The sequence below is a fragment of the Echinops telfairi genome, unplaced genomic scaffold, assembly GCF_000313985.2.
Source record: "Echinops telfairi isolate 266 unplaced genomic scaffold, ASM31398v2 ScPeMD7_9;HRSCAF=40, whole genome shotgun sequence".
NCBI classification, from domain to species: domain Eukaryota; kingdom Metazoa; phylum Chordata; class Mammalia; order Afrosoricida; family Tenrecidae; genus Echinops; species Echinops telfairi.
The window spans coordinates 52,357,816-52,377,617 of NW_022103906.1; the positions used below are offsets into that span (position 1 = coordinate 52,357,816).

Sequence of the window (19,802 nt, forward strand, 5' to 3'; positions counted from 1 at the left end):
GGGGGGGGACACCCAGATTTTTTTAGGTATCCCCTTGTATTAAGCTCACTTTAATTATAGCTGCCATAGATAAAGTGGGAGCATTTCAAATAGTTCCTGGAAAATGCATATTATGGATTTCTTTCTCTTTTTTTTTTTTTTTGACACCAAAATAAACACATTCTAACAATCTGAACAGGGTTTAGTTTGAGGCAATAAGAAACTAAGAAGAATAAGCCATCAGTTTGAAGAGTCCCTATCAGAGCAACAAGAACTTAGCTAAAAGTGAAGAAAGAACAAACATCAAGATTATAGGGAAGTTTGGGTGGAAAAATGGTGAATTCATTGATGCTTTACAGAAAGTTTGTGGTAACAATGCCCTACAAAGATCATCAGTTTGCAAATAGATAACTCAAAAGATGGCACTAAGAAATATTGAGAATAAAGGCTTGGGGGCAGACCATACACACCCAAATTGCATAGAAACCATTTTTTTCATGTTCTAATTAAAGGAGGATCATCAACAGCAGAAACATTAACCTGTGACCATCAATTAACAGTAGAAACATTAACCAGTACCACAGGCATCTCTATTGATTCAGTTTACACAATTCTGACCCCCCCCAAAAAAAAATGAGTAAACTTTCTGCTTGATGGGTGCTAAAACTATTATTCCCAGATGAGCTACAAACAAGAGCAGAGCTTTCTATGGATTTTAAATAAGAGAAAGCAAGATCCTGAAGCGTTTTTTTGAAGGATTTTAAGAAAATATGAAACATGGCTTTAACAATATCTCAAAGTCAAAGCAAAGGTAGGCTGACTGGTCAAGATCAAAGGTGTCATGGCAATTGTTTTGAGGGCTGCTTAGGACATTTTACGTGATCTTCTTCAGGACCCAAGGATGATAGTGAGAAAGTTGGGCCAAAGCTTTAGCAGACAAACTTTCTAGAATACTTCATGAGAGGTCTTCACCACCGCAATAATGCTCCCTTGCTTGGTTCTCTCATCAAAGAAGGACAGTATGGTGAGAATTTCTATAGGAAATCATGATTTGGCTCCTTGTGACTCCTTCATGTATGTCAGTCTTCAAAACACTTAAAAATGTTTCTTCAATTAATAGTGTGAAAAAGACTATTGACAGTTAAATTCCCAGGCCCTTCACTTTGTTGGGGATTGAGTAAGTGACTGTGTTATCATTACTTACAAAAGTGCTTTAAACTTGATGGAGCTTATGTTAAGAAATAAAGTTTATACATATTTTTTCTTTTGAGTTTTTTTATCCCATGAAAGTTTTGAAGTTCCCATGTATTGCCATTTTCTTTTTTGAAAATAATATTATGAGTGTACTATAATTTTTAAAATGTAATTTTTGTTAAATTAAGTATATTTGTAATATGTATTTGATAAATAGAACTTTTTAAGGGCTAAAATGTTCAGTAGTTTATGCTTAGGGAATTAAGCTGTCCTCAGTTTGGGCATTTTACTCCCTTTGTCATTTTATGACAAAATTAAGGTGATGGTACATCTCTCTGCTCAGAACCTATTAGATATTGAAACATTTAATTTTTAAGTAAAATGGAAATCACCCCATTTATGAAGCATCTAAAAAATGAAGGCTTTTTTAAAAATTGGAGTGATTTTAAAAAAAATAATCTTTCTTAAAAGCCCTAAGATATTAAAATGCTAACGATAGCTTAACTGCCTAAAGTCTGGTAACAAATGCTGACTTACTAGTTTGTCCATATTGGTATGTTAGATGCTGCTACTAGCAGTAGTAAAGTTTTGTAATACAGTGGACTACCTCTTGTCATTTTTTTAAAAATGTTTCTCCATGGTTCAGGTCTATGCCACTGCCATTGAGTAGATTTCTATCCATAGCAAACCTATATAGGGTTTCTAACACTGTAAATCTTCACATTAGCAGACAGCATTATTTTACTCTCTCAAAGATGCTAGTGAGTTTGAACTGCTGATCTTGCTAGCATTTCAAAAAAAGTTTCTGAGGCTATCAAAATGAGTAGAACCAATTTTTTGCTTTTAACTACGATATTTCAAATTTTAGTTTTAAATTACCATTATAGGTCTTCTTTGACATGTTAGCATTTTATCCAGTCATCCAAGCAGGACTTGACTTTCTTATCTTCTATCACTAAAGAGTCAAAAATGGCCTTTTTCTCCTAAGAGCAGATTTACCTCTTCTCCAGAAGCATAGCTTCAGTATGCATTCTCATTTTAGCATGGGATACCTGTCATAATAGGCATACAGTGAATATTTACTAGATAGCAAACAAGATAATATCCATCCTCTAGCTCTCAAGAGGCTTCACCACGGGGTCCGGTGTGCTTTGCCTATATCATTTGTCACCTCTCCATCAAGGTATACTGTCTTCAAATTACCCACCCTCTTCATATATGCCATTCCTTTTTCACACTCTGGCCCTTTCGTATAAGCTGTCTCCTCTATCCAAAATATGAAATAACCTTTTTGCTTTCCAGCTTGACAGAAATAGAACTCCTCAAAGATATTTAATGTTAAAGCTAATACTCTGCCTTTGCTCCTTCGTGCATTTAGTTTATGCGTCACGTACAACATTTATTCAGTAAGTGCTGAGTGTCTTCTGTAAATCAGCTTCTACGCTAGGTGATGAGTAGGAAGCAATTCCTGTAGCTAAAAGGAACCATCTACTAGACAGCCTATAGCTAGCTTGTCTTAATTACTTGGGTACCTTACTCCTATACTAGTATTTGGGCCCTGGAAAGCCAGGACAATTTATTTTTTCTTTGCCATCTTTGGCATATAATTATTAAATGTGTATTAAAAATAAGTTTAAGTCTAAGGAAATCTTAGATATCATGTAATTTGGCCGCCTTATTTTACATATTTGTATATTTTAAAAAACAGTTATAGGGAAAAAGTTATAGGAACTGCCCAAATGAGTTCAATGCAGAAGGATTAATCCCTGAAGTTACTTGGTAGAGATGTTTGATTTACTCTTCTCTTGAAGTTAACTGGTTCAGATTATTTCATAGCTTCCATATGCTTCTAAATGAAGCTAGATTAAGGAGAAGAGACTTCCTGAAGTGGCTTGTTAAAAAAGTTTTTTAAGAACCCATCACAAGGTTGAATATTAGCCCCTCTACCCACCAAAAAATAGTGTGTGCGTGTGTGTGTACCTTGTTATCATTCTCGCTGCTTCCCCCCCCCCCCCAAAAAAAAAGGAGTTTTAACTGGGAATTATTTTGACCATGAGGAAACATTTGGATATGTCTGGAGACATTTTACTTTTCACAACTTGGGATTTTATCACTGGCATCTAGTTGAATAGAGACCAGTTCAACTAAGAATGCTGCTAAACTGTGTATAATGCAGAGGATGTAAATAGTGCCAAGGTTGGGCATCCCTGAATTAGAAGATAATATAAAGGAAATTATGTGTAGCAGGTGAGTATGCTGGTAAGAGTAGATGAAATTAACTGAAACAAGGTGAGATATAAAAATGGAAACTGTAGCATGGGGAGGAAATTGTAAGATAAATAAAGTAATACAAAGTATGGGATCAGCCAATTTCTTATACTGGATACCATCTGTTGATAGGTAAAAATTACTAAACCTTTCAGCATGTGTAAGGTGGGAGTTTGGCTGTGTTTGAATATTTTTGCAATAACTGAAAAGTAAGAGGCATTCAAGAAAAAAGTTCATACATTAGGGATTATTTTTAAAGTAATAGATGGTGAGCATTTATCCTGACCAACATTGAATTTTCTCAGGAGCACATGGATGACGTATGCTCTTCTCAACTTCTAACTTCAGTAAGGCGCATGGTTTTGACTCTTACCCAGCAAAATGATGAGAGCAAAGAGTTTGTAAAGTTCTTTCATAAGCAACTTGGAAGTATATTACAAGTAAGAGTTTATATTTGTATGTTGGCATATATGCCATTGGGATGTTTGGTTTGGGTGTGTTTTAAACCATTTTCTAGCATTATAGTGTTCAAGTAGATACTCAGCATTTGTTTGAAGTGGTTTTGTTGATCTTTTTTATTTTTCCTTATTAAATTTTTTATTTAATGTTCGGCCTGCGTCTTCATTTTGTCATTCTTGGTATAGTAGTTAAACCATATGATTTTCTGATTCAAAATGGCCAATACCTGTCCATTTCATATCATTAATATAGGATGTTGATCTTTGTGTGTTCCATTTCATTTTGAAAACTTTTTATATTCCTACACTCAATCTTCCTAAAGCCCATGTACCAATTGCTAATTGATGTTTCTGGCTGCTGCTTCTCATGTTGAGCTGTGCCCCATCAACAAATAAAGGTCCACAAATTGTCCTTAAGTCAACTCTTTTAGGAGGCATTTCTTCCCTCCTATTTTGAATGCCTTGCAGAGTGAGGGGCTGGTCTCTTGGCACTATTACCAGACAGTGTGCCACTGCTATTCATATTGTTTTTAGTGCCTAAACACGCAGAACTGGATAGCCTGTTACTTCTTCCTAATCTGTTTTTAGCCTGGAAGCTTATTGTAATATTCTCTATATTTAATAACTTTATTTTGTAACAGTAGCCATTAATGTTCAAGTTTTTAATATTTAAAGGGGGTTTTTTTGTTGTTTTTCTTTTGGTGAATATTATAATTCAAACTTTAAGTCATATATATTGCTATACTTAAAATTGAAATTTACTGTGAGCTTAAGAAATTTATTTGGTTGATATTTGTATAGGATTCACTGGCAAAATTTGCTGGCAAAAAACTGAAGGACTGTGGAGAGGATCTTCTTGTTGAAATATCTGAAGTGCTGTTTAATGAATTGGCTTTCTTTAAGCTCATGCAAGATTTGGATAATAATAGTTTAACTGTTAAACAGAGATGCAGAAGGAAAATAGAAGCAGCCGGAGTAATACAGTCTTATGCCAAAGAGGTGAATGATATTCATTTTGGTTTGGGACTATTTATAATTAGCATTAACTGTGTTCTTGATTATTAATAATTATAATCCTATTTGACTTGGCCAAAGAGTTCTTTTTATTAATACCAGTTAACAAATGATATATCAAAACACATGTTAGTTTATATACTAAATCTCAGAAAGAATGGCAGTGGCAAACCCTAAGGAATGCCTGTATAAACAGGGATTGGTGCTAAGAGTATATTGTCAAATTTTCAATTTATATTATTGTCATAGTTATTTAGTCGAGAGAAGGACCAGTCCTTAACCAGCTATTTGCCAGACCTACCTACCCAAACTCACATTGCCACTGAGTCAATTCTGACACATAGAAACTATATCGGACAGAGTAGAACTGCCCTTTTTGTCTTTCCAAGACTACAAATCTTTATGGATACAGAAAGCCTCATCTTTTTTCTCATGGTACAGCTGGTGAATTTGAACTGCTGACCTTGTGTTTAGCAGCCCAACACATAACCCACTGTGCCATCAGGGCTCTTTTGCCATGACTACAAATGCCATGAAAAGTCATTTCCATCGGGCTGATGCTGAGTCACAACAACCCCGTATAACACAATAAGCTGTACCGTAAGGTTACAAAGGCTGTAATCTTTTGTGTATTGGCTTAGGAAATGTTTCCCCTCAACTTGAGGCACACCAGAAAGTGTTTTCTTTAGACCCTGCACTCTTTCATGACCAAGTAGGCCAAGTCCTAAAACAGAAAAAGTAGACCTTTTTCCTTAAAATCTATATAGTCAACCATCTATCCCATATTAATTATGGTAAGAATGGGCATTTTAGAGGACAGAGCTAGGTCGTGGTAACAGAAACACATTCAATGTGATGAGAGTGTAAGAAATGAGACGGGTGTGGATAAGATGAAACAATGGCCTTATGGAAACCCATGAGGAAATTTCAAAATGGAGAGTGGGATAATTGGATTTGTGATTTAAAATATCCCTTTGGATACCTTATTGAACCAGGGTTATAAGAGAGTAGAAAAGAATTAAGGCTAATGCCAATTTTGTGACTTATACTGCTTGCTAATATTTGGAAAACTAAGGATTGGGTTTGGGGAACGATAATTTCTGTTTCGGACTTAGTAAACTTATAAGGAGAAATTAGGTAAGCAGTGTTTTTTGTTTTGCGAAGTTAAAAACTTTAGATAAAATAGAATATGCATAGCTAGGAAAGTAGAAATACACAGCATTGGTGAAAGCTTATGTGATAGCTAGCATGTGTTGCGTGTACAGAATGAGTTATCCATAAAGTCTATTCAATTTCTGTATTTATAGGCCAAAAAGATTCTTGAAGGAGATCATGGCTCACCTACTGGAGGGATTGATGATGAAGATAAAGTATGTACTAATTAAAATTTGCCTAATTATAATACTTTGAAATAAAAAAACTGATTTTAACAAATTTTGCCTTAATGCTTGAGAGCAAAATTACCATCACATGTCCTTTTTCTCTGATAAATCTTCATTTTTCTTCTTTTAAAAATAACAAAGTAGCCCATAAAACACATCTTAATTTAAAAGAAGAAAAATCATATGCTATGCTCTCACAACAGAATTAAGCTAAATATAAAAAATAGGAAACTATATAATCAAAGTATTTGGGGATTTAAACAACAATTCTAAATATGTCAGCAAAGAATTCTTTGATATCTTAAAATTTTGAACTTATAAAAATGAAGATACAATTTATCAGTTTGTAATAACATGCTGTGAAAACAGTGCATAAATAAAAGTTTATAGCACTGAATGCAGTTTTCAACAAAGATTATAAAAAAATCTAAGCTTCCAATTTAGGAAATTGAAAAAGAAAAACAAGTCCAAAGTAAGCAAAATAAATAAAATTTGAGCCAAAAATCTATAAAATTGAAAAATCAATAGAGCAGGACAACAGAATTAAAAATCTCATTATTTGTTAAGATCAGTAAAATTGATACTGGCTATTCAAGAAAAGGAAAAGATGCAAATAACTGGTATCAGGGTTTAAAGAGGGACTACCATGGACAATAAAAAGTAACTGGAATATAGTGAACAATTTTGGCTATAAATTGGGTAACAGATGAATTGGCTGGATCTCTTTGAAGACACAATTACAAAAACTTGACACTTTGGGGCGGGTGGTCATCTGAATTGACCTGTCTCTAAATAAAGAAGTAGCAGCAAAAAGTAATAACTCACAAAGAGAAAAAGCATCCATCCCCTATTATGTCACTTCTGAATTATACCAGAAATTTAAGGAATAAAAATAATTTTCCATAAGCTGTTCCATAAAATAAAATCAAACATTCACTTGCTGTTTTTTTCTGTGGGTTAGAATAGAGAGCCCAGCATAGACCCAGACTAATACAGCAAAGGAGTAAAGGTAATTCAGTGGAGGAAGGATAGAGTTTTCAAAAATGGTTCTGGAATAGAGCCTTGGTGGCCTACAGGTTATACATTGGGTTGCTACCTGCAAGGTTAGCAGTTCAAGATCACCAGCTGCTCCTTGGGAGCCTTCCACTCCCCTAAAGAGTTACAGTCTCAGAAATCCACAGAGCCAGTTCTGTCCTGTCCTAAAGGGTTGTTATGAGTCAGAATTGATTCAGTGGCAGTGAGGATGCAAAATAAATTAGTCTAGACACAGTAACATCTTTAACCAAAATTTACTCAAAGCATATAATAAACTTAAATATTAAACATAAAATTATACACTTCTAAAAGTTAACATAGGAAAAAATCTAGGTGCCGTGAATTTAGCTGAACGTTTTTAGATGTAATGCACCCAAAAGCACTGTTCATTTTTTTAAATTCCATAAATTAGACAATTAAATTCATATACTTAAAAAGACACTACAATGAATATGAAAAGACAAGCCACAAACTGGGAGAAAACATAACCAAATGAATTTTTCTCTAAGCTACATAAACCCTCCCATTGCCATTGAGTTCATTCTGATTTAAGGTGAGCCTGTGGAACAGAGTACAGCTGCTCCATGGAGCTTCTAAGACAAAAATCTTTTTGTTGGCACGGTGAGGGGGTGAGGGGGACAAACACCTTCATCTTTCTTTTGCAGTAGGACTAGTTAGTTTGAACTGTCAAACTTGAAGAGTACAGCTGCTCCATGGAGCTTCTAAGACAAAAATCTTTTTGTTGGCACGGTGAGGGGGTGAGGGGGACAAACACCTTCATCTTTCTTTTGCAGTAGGACTAGTTAGTTTGAACTGTCAAACTTGAAGTTAGCAGCCTGATGCTTAACCCACTACTGTACAAAGGAACTCCTAAAATTTGACATTAAGGAAACAGAACAACTCAGTTTAAAAAATGGGAAGAAGGTCTGAATAGGCGCCTCAGCAGAAGCTTATAAATAGATGGTTAACATCTTGTCATTCAGACTCCTTGCCATGAGTTATTTCCGACCCCTCCTCGAAGATACTAATGGTTTCAAACGGCTTACCTTGTGGTTAGCAGTTGACTTAAAACAAGATACTACTACACAGTTACCACACGGACTGAAATCCTAACCACGGACAGCTCCAAATGCTGATCAAGATATTGTGCAGCTGAAACTCTTTCACTGCTGGTGGGACTGCAAGATGATACCGCCACTTAATAGTCATTTCTTTTAAAGCTAAACTTAGGAGACCAAATGTTTTTTTATTGTTTTATAAGACAATGAACATTATGATTCTGATGACAGATTTATTATATACTTTAAAAAAATATATGCTAAGATTTAATCACTTAAATTTAATTGTGGCTAGGACAAGGATGAGACTGAAACACTTAAGCAGACTCAAACATCTGAGTTATATGATGGTGAAGGTCCCAAGAATGTGAGATCTGATGTTTCTGATCAAGAGGAAGATGAAGAAAATGAAGGATGCCTACTGTCTATTAGTAAGTGTAAAGGCGCTACACCATTTTTATGTATTTGTTCTTTATTAGGCCACTTCTCAATGTGATTTGGTGGACTTGAATGAATATAGAATTTATGTCCAACCACTCTGCATGTGAATTCCAGCTTCATCTATCTTGTGTGGTCCTTCCAAAAGTGCTTGTTCTCATTACATTTCTTTCTAGTACTTAATAGTTTTCAGATTTCAGATATTATATATAAAATACTCTAGGTAGTTAAGTAGTAAATAGTAATTTATTAGGTGCCAAAATTTACTAAAAATTATGTATTAATCAACTTAGATTTGTCTAAAGCTGAGACTCAGGCTTTGACGAATTACGGAAGTGGAGAAGATGAGAATGAGGATGAAGAAATAGAAGAATTTGAAGAGGGACCGGTGGATGTGCAGACCTCACTTCAGGCTAACACTGAAACGACTGAAGAAAATGAGCAGCATCAGGTATTCCTGTTTAAACTAGCATACCTTCCCGCACACTTATTTTAGATGTAAGAAAGCAAATGATGTTTAAAGATGGCAAAGTTTGCAGTTTACCCAGTCTCATTTTCATGAGGATAAGCCTCATTAATATGCCTAAATAAATTCAAAACACTATTATTATATTCCACAGTATCTTAATTTAAAGCCCTTTAATGTTTTATATTTTTATAAGACACCTTAAAAAGAGCCTAGATGGCACGTTGGGTTAAGCTTTTATCTGTTAACCATAAGGTTGGCAGTTTGGCAGTTCTGTTCACTCCTGTAGGATAGAGTTGAGATCTATTAACAACAATGGGTTTGGTTTGTTCTAACTTTAAAAACAAATTTTACAAACTCTGAGTTTTTAATTTGTTTATCCTAGTCATATATGGAAATAGTTTTATAAATCAGGTAGGGCAAAGTCAGACACAACATCAAAATGATCATTCCCTTCTAGAACCACTGCTCTAGACTTTGCTACTGTGTAGACCTGCAGAGTAGATTCCAACCTGAACTTCTCTCTGTTATTCTTCTTTGTTAGCTGTCTTGTTTCTGAACCCCAATCTGTTTTCCTCTTTCTTAGTTAATTGCCTCATTTTAATGGAGCACATATTGTATTCTCTCTGAGAAAGAGTACATAAAAGATAAATGTGTTGAGGCTTTATATATATATATATACTAGAAAACCCTAATTGTTCTTCACTGAAAATCACATTCTCTCTGATCTTTGAAGTTGAAGTCATTATTCCTTGATCCTGTTTTCAGTACTGCTGTTTAGAAATCCAATTTTTTTAAAAATCTGATCCTTTGTATTTATCTGGTTTTCTTTCCTTACTACAGAAACTTTTTCTCTGGAGTTCTGAAATTTTACAGGAATATACAACACTGCACAAATGTTTTCATTCATTATGCTATGTTCTCAGTCGGTCTTTTAAATCTGTATCATGTCCTTAAGTTTGAGTAAATTTTCTTGTATTGTTGATTTCTCCTTTCTGAGATTATATTATTATATATTAGTTGTCATAGATGAATGCTTTTTTCGCCCTCTTCTTGTTACTTCTCCTTTTTTGTCTGTCTGTGAAATTTTTGTGACTGTAATCATTCCTATTACCATTGAGTTGATTCCCACTGGTAAATGACCCTGTAGGATAGAGTAGAAATGCACCACAGGGTTTCTGAGACTATACATCTTTCCAGGGGCAGACTGCCTCCTCTTTCCTGCGGAGTTTGAACAGCTGATCTTGTGGTTAGCAGCTATTAACTCACTATACTACCAGGGCTCTTTTTTTTTTTTTTAAGAACACCCTGTTGTTTCATAAAGCAATATCTTCTCTTACCCACCTAGAAGTTCTTCAAATGTTTACTGATCTTGAGTGCCTATATTGAAGAATGATAAACCAAAAAGCTGAGTAGGAGCTCTTAGATTTGACTTCAGGGCAGTTGGGAGAAGATACAGCTAGGATTTCAATAGACAAGCCTGAAATACAAGTGTCTGTTGGATTTTTCTTTGGGATAGTTTAACTTCTCCAGTATGCTCGTATCTGAGGTATGTACATAAGCTTGGCTTCTGGTATTTCAGAGCTAAGTGTGGGAAGGGGACTGACACTAAATCCCACTGTTTTCAGTATGACAACATACCGTATATGCTCAAGTATAAGTTGACCCAAATATCAGCCGAGTCACCTAATTTTACCACAAGAATGTGGTAATGTGCTGAAAATGTGCTGAAAAACTTGGCTTATTCAAGAATATATAGGGTAACTTCATTTGTGCTTTCTGCCACTCTTACTCCTCATCTCCTTGATACCTTGAAGTGATGCTCTCTAGTTCATTGTCTGCAAAATATAATCCTTCATTTTCTATTGAAGTTGGTGCAAAGAACCTGGGTGTTCACTTTTCCCTTAATTTCAGATTACCAACACCCTCTTCGTTACTCTCACCACTATTGCCTTACTCTTTCCTTTCCAGAATCGGGTACCTCTAATTTTGTGATGAATTTCGGCTTTTGTTATCTTTCCCTTTGCTAAAGGCACTTTTTTGGTTTGGGTTTGTTTTTTTTTCCCATTCCCATTCCCTCTTATCCTTATCAATTTCTTGTTTCTCCACTTACCTTGTACTTCAAAATATAGATGTTTTCTAGTTTCTTGTAAGATAAAAACCAAAAACCTCCAAACTCACTGCCATTGAGTCTGTTCCGATTCTTAAGGCACTGTAGGGCAGAGTAGAACTGCCTCTATGAGTCTGAGTCTCTAACTTTTTGAGGGTAGAAAGCCTCATCTTTCTCTTGTGGAGCAGCTAGTGGTTTTGAACTGCTGACCAGAGCTCCTTTCTTGTAGCATAATTTTAACATAATGTATTGAAAGAAAAACCAAACTTACTGCCAGTGAATTGATTTTAACTCATAGCAACACTTAAGACCGAGGTATAACTGCCCCTGTGGGTTCTGAAACTGCCTGTTTACGTGAGCTATAAGCCTTGTCTTTCTCCCAAGATAGAGTATAAAGATAATAAACAGTGGGATATGTAGTATAGTATTTTGTGGTGATTGAAAAAGAAAAGGAAACCTTCTGACTGATTCATCTTGAAATTGAAACACTTAGAAGATATTTTAAAATTATTTTCTATGAAGATTGAACACAAAGCTCATATACTGGTAATCAACTCCCATATAACTCCCCCACTCCCTCCCCCACCCCCCCCAAAATCACTGCCATCGAGTCAATTCTGACTCAGGTCCTGTTAAATATGCATGTCTGTTTTGCTTCTAGGTTTTACCACATGACTTTGAAAAAACAGCAGAAAGCAAAAATGTTCCATCAGAACACGGTAAAAAATCGAAATGTTTCATTTTAAGATGACCTTATGTGCTTTAAAACTGAAAACTCTAAATTCCCCTCATATCCTTTGTGAGAAGCATAAGAAGTCTGAGTTACTGTGAAAAGAACTATTAAAACAAAAAGTAGACAACAAATTCTTTTAAGGGAGATATTTAGATACAAATGCGGGAATATTTTTTTAAACATTCATTCCTGTTACCTACACCTGAAATTGGTTCAATAGAAATGAGAGGTAGGTTTTAGAAATCTCATTTTCAAAATGTCTCCAGCTAAATAATTGACTATATTGAGGACCAGTGATAAGGAAAATTTACAGTTGCCTTACCTTTGAGTTCTAAATTTCCTAATTACACGTATACTGGTAAATTGTCTTCATTTTATATACTATACAGTAATGTAACAGCTGCAGAATTACACTAATGTTAAGAATTTCTTTTAATTACAGAAAACCAAGATAGCAGCCCTGTGAAACCCTGTTACCTCAATATCTTGGAAAATGAGCAACCTCAAAACAGTGCTGTCCATGAGGACACACTTGCTACCAATGATTCATCTAAACAGCCGAATCCTTTGCCATTACCTTTAACTGAAATTGAAACCTTAGTGCCTCGAGTCAAAGAAGTTAAATCTGCTCAGGAAACGCCTGAAAGCTCTCTGGCTGGCAGTCCTGATACTGAATCACCTGTGTTAGTCAATGACTATGTATGTGTCACTAACACTTCCCGACATTTTGTTTGTTTTTAATTTCTGTGCATTTTCAGGATAATTTCTGTGCATTTTCAGGATAACATTGTTAGTATATAAACAAAGCTGAGCTTTAATTGTTAGAAGGGTTTTTATTTCTTATTCAAGTTTACTTTAAACAAGCAGAAAGGTGATAGTGGATTAAGATGATGATCTTAAAACCTGAACATTATTCTACTTATTCATAGTTTTTATAACTAAATACACTTGAATTTTAGGTGGCAACCTTGAGAAAAGTTTAAGGTCAGATACATCTGAAATATACAAATATGATACCTGAATAATTACTTTCACTACTCATGTTTCTCAGTTATTGAGAACATTTCATAAATCTTTGACAAACATAAAAGTTTACATTTTGAATGGGAAATACATTAATTTGACAAGCAAATTCCTATCACTATACAGTGAAAGGAAAATTAAGAAATCTTCATTTATGGTACTAGGTAGTTTTACTTCAGACCTTTATTTCCATTGATGTTATGTTATTTTTTAAATTCTTAAGTTGTTTTACATAGTTTCTCTTTGCATTCAAAGGCAGGAAATTATAACAGTGTCAGAACCATACTTTTAGTTCTAAGAAATATGCATCGTATTCTTCATTAGTATTCCCTTCTTAAAGGTGATTTTATAGGTGAAAGTTTGTAATTTCTTCAAAAGCTTTGTTACAAAGAGTAAATCTTTTAACTCAGTTTTGTTCACCTCAATATCAGTATACTTTAAAACTGAACGATAACTGCTAGATTTCATTCTTAACATTTGATCAGTGCAAGTATCACTGCATGGTTATACCCATTTTTTAAAATAGAAAGACAACAGTAATCCTCATAGCTGCCAATGTTTAATATTTCCTGTGAATTCTAGAATCTGATTTTATTCTTAGAGTTGAATATGGAAGAAAACCAAGTATGATAAAGTTACTGATAGATATTTAAATGTAACAATTCACTTTACATCTCAATATCAATGTCTTTGATTTATATCCCAAGGTGATATTTACTTATATTTGTTTCTCTTACAGGAAGCAGAATCTGGTAACATAAGTCAAAAATCTGATGAAGAAGACTTTGTGAAAGTTGAAGATTTGCCACTTAAACTGACAATATATTCAGAGGTAAGTGGCTCTCTTTAATTAAACTGTTCTCTGTAAAATAAATAGTTAATTTGAATGATTTAATTTTTTAATTTTCATTCCAAAGGCAGATCTCAGGAAGAAAATGGTAGAAGAGGAGCATAATAACCATTTACCTGGGGAAATATGTGAAAAACAAACTGAAGAATTAGCTGGGAATTCTCAAAAACTAAAAGAACCTGGTATGGGTTATCAATTTTCATCTTTTTTTTTTTAAAGATTGATGATATCATCATGTTGTTTTCCTTCTGCAAATGTGCTGCTATTCACTAAAACCTGGATGATGTAAGCCAAATTTTGGAAAAGATAATATACTTATGTGAATATTTTAGTTGCCTAATTTGGAAAGTGGCAATATCAGATTTTTTTTTTTAATCTTCATTTTTAGCAAAAGAGCTAAGCAGGAGGAGACTTGTATAACTCTGATATACTTATATTTTTTCTAAGCCTATAAAATTTAGATCATTATTAAAAGTTGAGTAATTAGACTTCTCCTTGTAGGGTTCATATTATTTTTTGTTTTTCTCTGTATTAGCTTTATTATTTTATGTATATAACCTTTTCCAGTTCTAGTAACCTTGGACATTATTTCCCTAGTCCCTCTTTTTCCTCACCCTTCCTTCTGCTGTCTTTGTCAGCTTATTGATTCTATTGTATTATTAAGGTTATTAGTAAAGTAAACATACATTTTTCCTTTTGTAGCTGAAGTATGTAGCCCTTTGTTAGTCGTCATTCCAGAACCAAATGAGACTCCCTGACCACTTGTTTTTTGAGTCCGCTTGTACTCAACAGGTTTGGTTTACTAGCACTACTCATGAGCCACTCAATAGGAAATGTTTCTTGCATCAAGCTAAAAGGATTTTGTTTCGGGTATCGTCCATCAGTTAACTAAAATCATATATAATTTTTTTTGTCTTGTTTGTGTTTCTCCACTCTTTGTTGGCTTAGATTTACTCATTTTTATAGTTAATTTCTTTTTCCTTTTCCAGTGGGATTTTTTGGTAGGGATAGGAAGTATATATGGCATGGTCAGGTATCTTGAACCCGAAACCTTTTCCTATTGTTTTTAAACCCTTACTGTGTGTTATCAGGGAGCCCTGGATGGCATAGTGGTTACATGCTGGGCTACTAACCACAGGGTCCCTTGTTCAAAACCACCAGTTGCTCCACAGGAGAAATGATGGGATTTCCTATTCCCATAAAGAGTTAGGGCTTTGGAAATTCACAGGAGCAATTGTACCCTGTCCTATAGGGTCACTATGAGTTGGCATCAACTTAATGACAGTGAGATAATTTTATTATAAAATTATATTAACCAACTAAATTAGGATTTCCTTTGTAATAACCATATAGCAAAAGCAGAAGCTTTCAATGGACAAGAGCCATGTTAAATTCTACTAGATAATATCTTCTGTAGTAATTTCTTTATAAGGCCTTAATTACTGTTCTGTTTTTCAGAAACGGTGGGAGCCCAAAGTATATAAGACGTCTTCAGAAGCTCATCTAACTCTCCTTACATGTCAATGCGTATATGAAAATGGCACTAAATAAACATCTGTTTTGATCTGTATAAAAATGTAAATTAGTTTCACACTGCATTTCTAATAGGTGTACTAATTTCTGCCCATGGCAGTTTAAAACATCAGAAATTGAATTCTGCAGATTCAAGCCTTGATATACACTGTGCTTTCTCTTTCATTTGCTTCCTCCCCCGTCCCCATCTTAATGATTTTTTTACGCTATTGTGTGGTGTTGAGTAATGTTAAATTTTAAATGTAGTTTTAAATAAAGTTTGGACTTGTCTGTAAAGCATCTTTTTGAAATTATGTTGAATTCTACACAGCAAGTCACTGTTCTATATTAATTAGCTATTCAGAGAAGAAAATGGTAAAGAGTCAAGAGTTTAAAAAAATAATGCTATTTATTATAAAGCCCAGCCATTGCTATTTTCCATTCGGCGAGGCTTTCTGCTAATGCCAGTGTTGCTGCTATTGGGTCTTCTTGTCTTTGAGCATATACTTGTCCTATTCTTGTGCAAGAATTGGGCAAGTTATGAAGATATCCAGGATATCTGTGAGGTTATTGTAGGATATATATTAATACTTTATTCAGATTGGGTTAAAACATTTAGAATACATGTCTATAGTACCTAGAGTTTAAATAATTATCTATTAGGTTAAATACTAATATGTTGCAGAATTTCAATTTGTCACTTTAAAATGAATAAGAAAAGGCTTTATATAATTAGTATTTCTGCACAGACAAGTAACATTGTGATTAATTTTAAATGAAAAACCAAATTCTTCAAGGGACTAATAGAGCTAAACTTATATATATAGCACAGTAAGTTTCTGCATATGTTCAGATAAGCCTTTCCTTTGCGAGATGATGGTATAAGACCAAAGCACAGCAGTGACTCTCCTGTGTGGTAGGAGATAGTAGGTTTTCAGGTGAACTACTGAGGAAAGAAATCTGTGATTTCATTATCATGAAGTAAATCAACTTATAAAAGATGGTTTACTTTTATACTCCAAACTCACCATATTCTCTTTAAGTCATCATAGATCATATTCCATTCAAGGAAGACTATGGATTCTTCTGTGAATGAAATCTGGTTAGTTACAAGTCTTTTATCTAAAGTAACAACTAACTGAAATAGCCTATAGGAAAACATTGCGATTAGTATTCCCTTAAAATACTTATTTGATACCTCACTATAACACTATGGCCAGCCAGAGAATATTAGATTATTTCTCTAAGAGGACATTTTAAGTATATAACTAAAATTATGTGAGACTCTATCTCCAAATTTAATAAAACCTTCAGAAAATAACCAACCCAAAATAAAGAATTCTTATCTAACTGGCCTTACTTACTTCAGGGAAATTGAAACAATAAGTTACATTATATATATACTCAAATTCTATATTTGTTGTCTAGACTCTAAATAAGAAAAGGGGAAAGCTTTGTTTTGATACTCGAGCCAAGCCTTCCCTGTTGCAGCTATCTCTCTGCATGTATATTAAAGATAGATCCAGTGGAAGACATACTTAAACCTTAATTATTAGTGCAGTACCTATTAAGATTACTTATTTGACTTGTGTTACAGCTGCTGTTAGCTAGTCTGTTATTTTATTTTTTTAGTTTTAAAATGCCAATGACTTGAGAGCTGATAAATTGCTTAATATGTTTTCCTTAATAACTACTGCTAAACACTAAGGCATTAAATATTCTTGTTTGCCGAGGGAGAAATGGTTTAAATGAGTAAGAACCCTATGCAGAAGAGATAATGCCGGAATTGAGGTAGCCAGACTGTGGAAGTCCTCTTTGTATTTTATAACGTTCACCTTGGATAAACTGCTTTTTCACTTGTCAATAAATGTATATCCTACCTTCATGCCTGAATTGCATTTTTACTTAAATTGACATGTTCAGTTATACTTTAAATTTTATTCCAGAATTATGATTTATTTGACAGTTTGAAAAACAACCCAGACATGAAAAATGACACGAGGGTAAGTCAAACCAAATTGCTACAAAATCACAGGCACCTTTAATTGAACAAAAATATCAAAAGAGGTAAGGCCTTGTTTCTTCCTATACTCACCATCAAGATCTGCTCATCTCTGAGGTCACTGTGTTCCCATTTGTCTAACTCATGAAGAGTTCTGCAGACTTCCATGTGCACCATGTCGAATGGCAGTGTAAGCTTCCTTGAGGGGAGGGACTCTGTGTGAAGGAATCGGATAGGGCAGGATCAGGGCTGGAGGATAGGTTGGGTAATGTTTTGTACAAAATTCTCAGGATAGTCCTTACTACCTTCATTCAATAAAGTAGGTACATTGTTGGGACAGAACACAACTAACATTCCTGGGTGTTTTTCTCACCAATTCAGTTTTCTTAGAACATTTTTTCTTTTTTTAATATGGAACGCTTCTCGAATTTGCGTGTTATCCTTGCGCACGGGCCATGCTAATCTTCTCTGTCGCATTCCAATTTTAGTATATGTGCTGCTGAAGCGAGCACGAGAACATTTTCTTAATGAGACCCCATGATTGTCCTGTATCCTTGAAGAAAATCTGTCAAGATTACTCCTTTGTTAATGCGTTGTCAAGTGAACCCTATGTACCAAAGAGCAAAACATTACCCCATCCTACACAATTGTTAATGTGTGAGGCCATTGTTTCAGTCACTATGTCAGTCAGTCTTGTAGTGGGTTGTATTAGTCCGGGTAGAATAGAGAAATCCATAGATACTCGTGTATAAGGGAGAGTTTTATATAAAGGGTAATTGTACATTAAGAAAGCATCCCAACCCAGTCCAGTACAAGCCCATAAGTCCAATATTAGCCAATATGTCCAATACCAGCCTATAAAGTCCTCTTTAGATTCACGAAACATGCAATGATGCCGAATGTAGAAGATCACAGGCCAGTGGGTAGAAAGTCTTTGGATCCAGTGGCATTAAGTATCTCAGTGCTGCCAGGGGTCCCCATGTGGCTTCTCCAGTTCCCAGGGCTCGGGGTCTATCAGCATAGTGCCAGGTGACTTGTCAGTAGAGTCTCCAAGGGAGTAAGCAGAGAGAGAGAGTCTCCTACCTCCCAAGGAGGAATATTGGATTTCCCAGAATTCTCAGGAGAAGGCCATGCCCACACTAAGGCCTCATTGGCAATGATCCGATTGACAGATTAGACTACACCCCGTCACTCGTAATCTTCTCAAATGGACACAAGATTATGTAGCTACCACAAGGGTCTTCCTCTTTACCAAGCATGATGTCCTTTGACAGGGACTGGTCTGATAACATGTCCACAGTGTGTGAGATGAAGTCTTACCATCCTTGCTTCTCAGGAGCATTCCAGCTGCTCTTCCATGAGCAATTTGTTTGATTTGCGGGGAGGGCCAGTCTCTGGTCCTTAGAATATGCTTCACCAGCATCAGTTCTCTCTCTCACCTTCCTTATGCAGAGCCCAGCTTTCACATGAATATGAGGCAGTTGAAAATATCATGGGTTAAATCAGGTGAACCTTAGTCTTCAAAGTGACATGCTTGCTTTTCCACACTTTAAAGAGGTGCAGCTGGCTTACCAAATCCAGGGCATCATTTGACCTCTTGACTGCTACCTCTATGAGCATTTATTGTGGATCCAAGCAAGACAACTTTAATCTTTTCCCTGTGTATTATGAATGGTACAATTTGTCGATTGGTACAGCTGGGAGGATTTTTATTTACATTGCTTTGTAATCTGTATTGAAGGATGCATTCTTTGATCTTCGTTAGCAAGCCAGATATTATCATCTCTTGTGTTGCAGGTTGTTATAATCCCTCCAAACCCAATCCCACAGTCTTCATATACTTTAGCTTCTCTGATAATTTGCTCAGCATACAGGTTGAATAAATATGGTCAGAGGATATGACCCTGATGCATACATCTTAATTTTAAACTAATGCGATTCTGTTTGTACAACTGCCTCTTGAATCGTGTATAAGTTCAGCATGAGCACAATGAATTTTTCTGGAATTCCCATTCTCTGGGCTATCCATAGTTTATGATTCACATATTTGAATGCCTTGGCATAGTTGCTGAAACAGAAGTAAACATTTTTCAGGTATTCTCTCAGCAAAGATCCATCTGACATCAGCAGTGATACTCCTTGTTCTACGTCTTTTGAATCTCTCGCAGTTTCCCTGTCAATGTACTGCTGTGTGTGATTGTCAACAAATTTTTACTTGCATGCGGTATCAATGATATTCTATAATTTGCATATTTTGAGGGGTCACCTTGCTTTGAAATG

General features: G+C 35.0%; 1 protein-coding gene and 1 non-coding gene across 7 annotated transcripts in view; one reads left to right on the forward strand and one right to left on the reverse strand.

Moving 5' to 3' along the window:
• PCM1 (pericentriolar material 1) overlaps positions 1–17,405 on the forward strand; it is a 90,951-nt gene extending 73,546 nt beyond the window's left edge. For all 6 annotated transcript variants that reach the window (XM_045286824.1, XM_045286827.1, XM_045286828.1 and 3 more), the window contains 10 exons: positions 3,747–3,881; positions 4,701–4,898; positions 6,221–6,283; positions 8,684–8,819; positions 9,120–9,277; positions 12,064–12,121; positions 12,578–12,834; positions 13,898–13,990; positions 14,076–14,190; positions 15,467–17,405. In XM_045286824.1, coding sequence (XP_045142759.1) covers positions 3,747–3,881; positions 4,701–4,898; positions 6,221–6,283; positions 8,684–8,819; positions 9,120–9,277; positions 12,064–12,121; positions 12,578–12,834; positions 13,898–13,990; positions 14,076–14,190; positions 15,467–15,492 — 1,239 coding nt within the window. In that variant the 3' untranslated portion in view covers positions 15,493–17,405. The remainder of the gene's footprint in view (positions 1–3,746; positions 3,882–4,700; positions 4,899–6,220; positions 6,284–8,683; positions 8,820–9,119; positions 9,278–12,063; positions 12,122–12,577; positions 12,835–13,897; positions 13,991–14,075; positions 14,191–15,466) is intronic.
• A 522-nt stretch (positions 17,406–17,927) lies between these two features.
• On the reverse strand, positions 17,928–18,034 carry LOC115868336. Its single transcript, XR_004045518.1, has one exon. It is a non-coding gene; the product is annotated as a U6 spliceosomal RNA (small nuclear RNA).
• Positions 18,035–19,802: the final 1,768 nt, after the last annotated feature.